General features: G+C 43.8%; 1 protein-coding gene across 1 annotated transcript in view; it reads left to right on the top strand.

Annotated features, from left to right (window-relative positions):
- Positions 1–8,979, top strand: part of MARCHF3 (membrane associated ring-CH-type finger 3) — a 17,457-nt gene extending 8,478 nt beyond the window's left edge. Inside the window, exons 3-4 of the mRNA XM_057378248.1 lie at positions 5,260–5,469; positions 8,271–8,979. Of these exons, the coding sequence (XP_057234231.1) occupies positions 5,260–5,469; positions 8,271–8,432 (372 nt within the window). The 3' untranslated portion in view covers positions 8,433–8,979. The remainder of the gene's footprint in view (positions 1–5,259; positions 5,470–8,270) is intronic.
- The last annotated feature ends 318 nt before the right edge of the window (positions 8,980–9,297 follow it).

Genomic DNA, 9,297 nt, shown 5'->3' with positions numbered 1-9,297 from the left:
AAAAAAAAAATTAAAGGTTAATTATACACTGTCCTTACAAGGAAAAATGCAATTTTTCCACTTTCAGAAACATGCAAACATGGCAAACTTACTTCATTTCAGAAAGAAGCCTTTGCTCATTGAGACATCCACAATTAAAAAGTTCCCCAGAATATGAGTTAAAGTAGGGGTTAAATGTGAACTTAAATTTACAAAGAGCAGCAATATTGGCACAATAACATTACAGAGAACAATTAATTTTGATTCCACCTCTCAAACACAGAGTCCTCTGTCTCTGAGACCAAAGAAACATGTCTTGAGCTGTCACCTTTCTAAAAGCACCTACTAAAGACAATATTGCTGTGCCACTAACTGAATATTTCTGTAAAAAACTGAAAACTAATTTTTTTTTTCAGCCAAAAAGTAACTGTCAAATGTTTGTTTTCCTTGGCAAAACATCAACCTAGGAAAGTTTCAAGTCACCCAAAATGTTTGATGGCACTGAAAACAAGCCTAATACACCATGTTAGTCTGGGAGATTTTATTTTTGAGTCACATGTAGCCGAACCAGGTTACAAAACATTTCACTGCAAAACATTAAAACGAGATTTTCAAGTAAAAATAGTGTCAGAAAAAAAAAAGTTCAGATGCAATTTTTTGGGGGGAGGGGCAATAAATGCTCCTCCTGTTCTTTACTAATATTCTTTATTTCAGAGAAATATTCTTAAAAAAAAAAAAAAAACAAAAAAAAAAAAAAAACCACAAAAAAAACAAAAACCCAAGCCCCAGGCAATATCAGTTTTTCTGAGCTTAAAACTCGAGGAAAAAAATGCTCCCATTAGTCTTTGCTGGCAGGAAACCAGAGACATCGGGAATTTCCAGCGTGCAGCCTGCTCCCACCAGGACTCACAGCCAGCAGCGTGAAAACGACAAAATGAGCTGATAAATCCCGATGTGAGCTATTTTTAGCTCAAAGGACAACGCTTTTGGGGAAGATTGTTCCTTCCTGTCCTCTCTCCACAGCTCCCCCGTGTAACTCCAGCAAGGTTTRAAAACGTTTCTCTGGGAATAATGCACGGAGCTAGGAAGGCTCTCCAGCAGGAACAGATCCTTGGGATGCGATCAGACAGAAACACAACTTTGTTTTTGCGTTTGTGAGTCATCTGATTGGAGCTAAACATAGAGAAAGGAGCATTTCCAGGATTTGGCCTTTGGCAGCAGTGAGGCAGCTCAGGATTGAGGAGGTGTTTGGCAGCAGAGCTCTGCTGGCTGCTCATTTTGGGTAGGATCGGTAAATTCGGTGTCTRAGCCTCTCCAGGGTGCTTTGGTCCTCGTCTGCTGTGTGTTCCAGCCATTTCCTTCCCCCAGTTTAAGGCTCCAGTTCCTGCTCTGCTCTGTGAGGTGACTGCACCAAATCCTTCTGTGTGGGGGTGGAGGAGTGCCAAGTGTGCCAAAAAGCACTTTGTCACATCAAAAATCTCTTTCACATCGTAAGCAAGCTCCTTCTCAAAACCCTGTCARCTTTTGGAGGTTTTAGCCCAAGCTTCTCTTCCTGGAAGGCTGTTCCAGAGCTGGATCCTCTGAAGGATAAGGATGTTTTTTCTCTCTGATTCTTACCCTAAATTTATTTGTGGACAGCTATTACCCATTTGTCTTTAAGCCAGCCTTAAGTAGCATTTTTACCTCACAGATGTCCCCCTCCAGTTCTCCAGTTCTCCCTGCTGGCTTTTCCARAGTTGCCCTTGGAGGGTGTCTTTGCTGAGATAAATGGGGACCCCTATCCCTCTGAGGGGCTGGATTCTCAAAGGTTCTCTGGGCTTGTCACACTCGTGAGCCAAGATTGGSTTTTTCACATCGGGTGCTGCACTTACCCGTTTTTTGAATTGCCGTGACTGAAGTAATTTCATGTCTTGTTCCTCCAGCTCTCCACCTGTGGATCAGGAACAGGGAACACAATCACTTCATCACTAAACTTGACAAAATGCCAGGCAGGCCAGCATTTTACTTCAAACACAACCTTTTTATCACCTTTTTTTTTTTTTTTTTTTTTCCCCCAAGTGAGAGCCTCGATATACCAGAGAAATAATTGGGCTGGCTGCCACATTTTAACAGGAAGGATTTCAGAGTGCCACAGAGCACCTCATGGCAGCTTCATCTGGCCTTACATCTTGCTCCTGTTTGGCAGGGTGGCCCACACCACATTGCCACAGCAATTAATCAGCTCAGGTTCTCGCTGGGATCGCCGTGTGGGTGTCAGCTGCAAAAAGCGATTTGCTGACTCAGCTTTTTAGCTGTGAAGAGACTTGACAGTGCCCACTGAATCCCCAAAACAAATACCTGAAACCTGGAAACAGGAGCAGTTTTAGAAGCAGGTGTGCACTGCAAAATGAGAGCTGAAATCCGTGCAACCACTGAAAAATCGCCCAATCTTTGCTTTTGAGTCACCTTCAGAGCAAGGTAATGAAACCCTTCTGGCTTTTTGAGGCTGGGATGTAGGATGGCCRTGGCTTTATCCATTATTTAATACCACTCTTGCCTGTCACAGCCTCGTCTGATGTTTGAATCGCTTGGGTTTGGCTCTTCACTCATGTGCCACAAGGCACAAAAATCTCAAATTCCAGGTTCTTCCAATTCCTCTCCTTTCCTTGGTGGTTTTCACACTGCAGGGACTTGTGGAAGCAAAACACAGGGAAGGTTGAAATCAGCCCTGCTTAGAACCAAATATAACCTGGAAATGTTGTGCCTAAAACCCTCAGGGATGTTTTTAAGTAAAAGCATTGAAAGYTCTGAGGGAAGTAGTGCAAGGCTTTCACTCCCTTTTGAGCATTCTCTTGAAAGCTCCAGTGAAATAAAAAGATGTTCAAATGTGAATRTGTGTCTGCTCATTTTGTACAATCTCTGCTGAAGCGAACTCCGCTGGCAGCCTCTCGCTGTTCTCCCTGTGGTGATGGGGTGGAGGGGAGATGGAATCGCTCTGTGGGGGCTCAGCTTCTTTTTGGGGTGAAATCACCACGGCTGGTTATTCTCTTTCCTGGATAAGGGAAGAAAAAAATGTATTGAACCTCCCTCTTTAATGGCATCTTCCTTTACAACTTCTTGCTTGTAGTCTGTAGTTACAAAGCACTTCACGCWTCCTTAGCCTTTCAGAAATATTCAAGCAACTTAAAAGCCTACATTCTGGAAAAAAAAATTATTTATGAACATATGTTTTATATTCTAAACTCTTGAGTTGTACATAAGGATGGATCTTTGGCTGGTGAGTTACTTCGTGGCCTTACAGAAAAAAATAGATTATTTATTATTTCCACCTCGAAGATGGTGAGGCTGAAGCAAACTTTTCTGCTGATTTGTGTCTTGTTTGCTACTTTGCCAAAGTAGTGCCTGATTGGACACTATTTCCTGGCTGTTTTTCATGAAGATGGAAAGATAAGTACTGTATTTGTTTTCATGGTGTGGGCAAATTGGGAAACGATGAAGAAGAGGCTGGAAATATTAGATGGACAGGATGCCTGGATGAGAAATATTCATTTGCTTGCACAAAGTCTTGTGAAAACTCCTGAGTCCTGCTGTTCCTCCAAGCCACTGCTGTAGGACTGTAACAAGGAAGAACAAAATAAACTTTGAAAAACCCCAAAAAACCAAAAAAACCAAAACCAACCAGCCAACCAAAAAAACACCCCAAAAAACTGAAACAAACCCCCTCCAAACAACAGAAAACCCACCAATAAAAAAAACCAAAAACACAAAAAACCCTAAAGAAACCCCAACCAACCAACCAAAAAAAACCCAAAAAACACCCCAAAATGAAAAAAGATCCCCAGACAAAACAAAGAAAAATGTAAAAAGCAAACAAGCAGACAAAAAAAATACCACCCCCAAAACCACACAAAAAAAACCCCAACACAACCAAAAAATGCAATAATAACCAACCAGTGAAACAAAAAAAAACAACCCAAAAGCCAAACAAAACCTAAGAAGGCTGCTGGAAATTAGGGCATTAACAGGTGAAGAGATGAACTTACATCCTCAACCCTAGCTGGTGGAGCTGAAGAGACTGGACTTTCACTGTAGCACACTCGGAGAAATAAGAGGGCCAGACTGTTTAGGGATTGCCTGACCCTCACCTGGTTCTGGTGTCCAGAAAAACCCATAAAAGGATGCTGCAAAACAGGTTTGACCAAACCCTACAGRACTGGCAAAAATTACAGGGCTGGGTAGACTTCCTGTTCAAATATTGACTCGTGTGACAAGAATTTTTTTTTAAATTAAAAAATATGCTATTGTAGGAACGTCTTTCACCTCTGCCACCTCAAATCCCGTTTATAGAAACGTGGGTGTGGGGGTTTGGTTCAATCCCAACCTTTGCTTCAGCAGATGACTTTCTGTTTAGCAAGATTAATTCCCTCTTAATAAAAATAACCTTGTGTGCACTGAACTCTGCTTAAATGTGGTTATCTGAGAGCAAGATGAAAATGGGTTTGCGAATACTACGAGTGGAATGCAAAAAAAGAATCCTGAAATAGCATGCAGAATGTGGAAAAATTTTCTGCAGACTCGTTTGCATATTGAGAAGGGAGTTTCTGAGCAGTGGGCAGGTGCAAGGGGCTGCACTGCTTAAAACACCTCTCGAGGCAGCCTTTACCACAGCTGAATAAAGGATGTCRTGCATGCAGGTAGAGCTGAACACCAGCAGGATGCAGGGGGCAGAGATTCAGGTCTCTAGTGCTGCCTAAAAACACAGGAAAAACCTTGCAAACAGTTAAAAGCAGTTTTTAATGAAATATTYCAGGTGCAGGAATGCACAGGCGCAATGCAGGATTTCTCCAGTTTTTACAATGTTAATTATTGAGTGTATCCAGCACATACATCCAACAGGAGATCAGTTCACCCAGGATCTGTCCTTGGATTTAGTCCAGGGGATTTGTTTGTCCTGTATCTTGTTATGKCTCAMATTCTGGTGAAAAACAAGGTGTTCCTGTCAGAAGTTCTTTTCTTGAGAATAAGACTGAACAGAATTTTAAGAGCGTGTCAGAAAGGGTCAGCTTGTTATCATAAAATATGAGGGAGGGCAAGAAAGCAGAAACTACATGATTATATATTAAAACCCCACAAAGTTACAAATACAGGTTTGTTATATATTTGCTGAAAATACAAAAGCTGAAGACCTCTGGGCATCACCGGGRACATCCAAAACCCCACACTGGTGCTTTGCAATGATCCCCTCATCTCACCCAAAACACCCTCCCCATGCTGACCCTTGCGTGTGCATTCTGCCTGCAGTGGCTGAGGAATCCAGGCCCCCAGCACGAGAAGAGGACCCTTTTTGGGGATGTGGTGTGCTTCCTGTTCATCACCCCRCTGGCCACTGTCTCGGGCTGGCTGTGCCTGCGCGGCGCCGTGGACCACCTGCACTTCAGCAGTCGGCTGGAAGCTGTCGGCCTCATTGCACTCACCGTGGCACTCTTCACTATTTACCTCTTCTGGACACTGGTGAGTATCAGGGGGTTTTATTTRTTTATTTATCTCGCAGGGRTGTGAGAAAGAGCRAACGAGAAGGTTAATTGCTCAGGGTGTAATTGTGGAATCTCATGGGAACGCGTGGACCGTGGCACAGAGCGTTGCTCCTGTTCGCCTCCTGTGATGGTAAGCGCTGACTAAACCTTCAAGAAACCTTTTTTCCCCACACCATTCGAGTTCCTTGGGCCAGTTTGCTTCGGGGTAGGGATTCTCAAGCCCCAAACACAGTGGCGACAGCAAGAAGGAGCCAGGGAGCATGGAAGAGTCGAAGGTGCTACAGGAGGGAGTTGGATGGAATGAAATGTGCAAAGGGTGAAGGCACAGGGCATGAAAAAAAATGATTTAGGTGAACAGCTTGGCTGCCACAGAAGATTTTTTTTTAATGGAACATCTTGCCAGTTTCACAATCCAGAAGTGTTGGATGTGGGTGCATCCCACACTTCTCCTCACGCTTGTGGTGCTGCAGGAGGTGCTCAGCTGGATACAGACACAGCCAGGTCTGTACAAACACAGCAGACCCTGCAGTGCGGGTTAAAGTGCATCCTGCTCCACATCGTGGGTCACCTGCGAGTCAGTCCATCCTGAGAGACACTTGTTCTGTGTCAGGTTGTGACACTGAGATCATTTTTTCAGGGCACTGACCTGCAGCTAGCCCAGCAGCACGAAAGGGACATAAGGGACAGCTGCCAAAATCGGTGTTTATCAAGCCGCGGTCAAGCAGTTCAGTGAAAATCCCAGGTTCCTGCTTCGTTTGGCATCTCACATCCCTCTGAGTGTGGTGTGGGACAGGGAAGGGCAGAGTGGGTGATGGGRAGCACTCAGCAGTGCCTGTGACAGGATCAGGCTGCGCTGCTGGGGCAGGGAGAGCCACTCTGCCTGCAGTGAAGCCTAAATCCGGCTACCTAAAACAGGCTGGACAAAATTCAGAGAATCCAAAGCAGTTTTATTTATTGCAGGGCCTTCAGGTGCATTGAGGGCAGTCCCAGCCCACACCCACAATGGACAGTGGCTCACGGGTTTTTCGCCCTTTCTCACTTTTGTCCATTTGCACATCGGGGCTGAATCCTCCAATTGCAGCTCAGCCAATGCAGTCATTGACTCCACGTTGGCTCCCCCAATTCTCTGTTGTTTCCATCTCTTGGGCCTGGCACAGTGAGGTGTCCTTGAGTTTGGGGCTGCAGAGGAATTGTTTTGTGTAAAAATGGGAGAGCAGGAGCTCAGCGCTGTCTGTGGAGTCTGGAGTTAAAACTCTAAAGAATTACAGGGTTACAGATACATGAAAAATACAGAAGTTGAAATCCTAATGCATCAGTGGTGCTGGCRTGGCCACATCCTACAGGACAAAAGCCAAAACGTTGGCCAATTTACCTAATACACTTAACTCACCACCACCAAAGCTGTTGGAAGCTGTAAAATGCAATTTTTAGTTGGATTTAATTAGCTGTGACACGTGGACTTAACCATCCAACCTTGATTATTAAGACTACTGCAGCATCTCAGCTTCTGTCCCTGGGTATTGCATTTGCAGAGTGAGAGGCAAAAAATCCTTTTATTCACTTTATRAATCTTACTCCTTCAAAAGCATGCAGAGAAATGTGCTACTGACATGTTTGGGGCTGATAGTGAGCCTGATGTAAATGATTTAATCAAAATTCAGTGTCTTTGATGCCCACTCAGTTGTGGACAGCGGTAACTCCACTCTGATTATCCAGGGCAGTAGGAGATGGAYGGGCTAAGGGAGCTCACCTGGGAGCCTCTTAGGGAACTGAACCACCAAATTACTGAATTTTGGAGACACAAAACTCCCCTCAGTGATGCAGGAAAGCCCCAGCCTGGGTTTCCCTGCAGGAAGGGGTGGAATCACAAACAGAAATATTAATTCCATCAAATTCTGCAGCAGCGAAGCCTTGGGACTTTTGGGATTGGGGAAAATGCCATTACACGGCTGTGCAGGGAATAGGCTGAGTGCTGCAGGGTAAAATACTCACAGGAGGATACAACATTCCTTCAGTTCCTGGGAAAATTGAGCGAAATAAAACCTCATTTTCCTCTCTGGAGGCAAAAGCTGGCGTACGGATTATTTACACACCACGAGCAGTGAACAGGAGGAATGTTATTTTTAGCACCCCACAAGTTGTTTTATCCCTCCTTCTAAAACAGACAAGTTACCCATAAAACACTGTTGCATTTATACTGTTTTTTTTATGTGTGTGCACCCAAAACGTTGGGAAGTTGGGAAACTGCTTAGTAAACCMAAGCTTTAGAGTTGCCCTCAGACAGCGGTAAAAAAAAAATTAGAAAATTAAATTGTAAATAAAATATTATATAAATAATAATAATTTCTTTTAAGCATGTTTTTAGCCCTTGCAGCACATCACTGAAAAGCAAATTTACTTAGGTAAAAGCACTCTTTTTGCAATAAGGAAAGGATCCAGAACAGGGGTCAACTCCTGTCCASAGCTCAAGAACACAAAAAATCATGGTGTGGCACATTTTACCCAAAGGTGCCAAGCCAGTTTGGACTTCGTTGTTGGTTTTTGGTTTTATTCTTTTTTTTTTAAACTTTACAAATACATCCTTTCACACAGCTACGTCTCCCACAACATTTTACTGCCACTAAAACAAGCAGCAAAGCACTTTTTTGAAAATATGGGGCCAAGTTACCTCTTTTCCCCACTTTTTGCCTGTTTTGTCCCACTGGAAGGCGTTCTCAGCCCCAGGTGCCWCCCTGCAGGATGCCAGCGGCTGAAGGTCACTGTCCCCTGTGTCCCCAGGTGTCCTTCAGGTACCACTGCCGGCTCTACAGCGAGTGGCGCCGCAACAACCAGCGCGTGATGCTGCTCGTCCCAAAGTCCTCCACCACCGTCCCCTCTGCSCAGCAGTCCCTGCTGGGCCTGCAGCCCCTCAAGAGGAGCTCCAAGGAGACAATCGTGTGAGCTGGGGTCGGATCGCCGTGGGACACGGGCACTGAGGATGCTTTYTTTGTCGGACTCGTCAGGGCTGGGCAGCGTCCGGAGCCCAGTAGTGTGATATTTCGATTTACAGAGGGATAAATCACTGGAATCAAAGTCGGCTTGGATGCTGCTCACTCGTGTGACATTTGCTGGGCTGCCAAACTTGTTTAGTTAGCAGGGACCCTATGGATTCTACAGACGTGTTAATTGTTGCATCATGTAGTGATGCAGATTTTTTTTTATTGTTTAAAGTATTAAACTGTGGTAATTAACAATGCAAAACAGGTTAAAAAAGYGCTTTGTTTTTATGATTTCTTGTTCCTACAGTACTATTCCTTTAGGCAGCTGGACAGTAACCAATATTTCTTTCTGCGTCCTAGAGCACAGCAATGGCATTTCATTTGATTTTATCTGCAGGTCCATTACACCAATGTTTTGATCATTAAAATCCATGTGTAATAAGTTCTACAAATTGGCACATTATTTAAATGCTACAAACTGATTAGAAAATTATCTTACCCATTTCCCATTTGGGAGGRAAGGTCTGAGAGGACCTTCAGTTATGAATTCAGCACGTGCCAAAGTAAAATTAGGCAGATTGCAATAATTTTCCTATCAAAARTATTATTGTACATTGCACTCAGGAGAAAAGTACTTTTCCATGCAGAAGCAACAAATTAGGCACCACATTCTTCCCTGAARTGCACATTCTGCTTGTGTGAGTTCAAACTCAGCCAATTTACTCTGCATTTACACCAAGCTGAATTTCACTCTGCTTTTGCATACAAATTAAATGAGATCATAGATAAGTTTTAGGAAAAAGGAACTCATCTCGCATGAAAAGTGG

The sequence above is a fragment of the Malurus melanocephalus genome, unplaced genomic scaffold (assembly GCF_030028575.1).
Source record: "Malurus melanocephalus ecotype Western Australia unplaced genomic scaffold, MMel_1.1 scaffold_350, whole genome shotgun sequence".
NCBI lineage: Eukaryota > Metazoa > Chordata > Aves > Passeriformes > Maluridae > Malurus > Malurus melanocephalus.
This window is presented reverse-complemented; position numbering and strand designations above follow the sequence as displayed.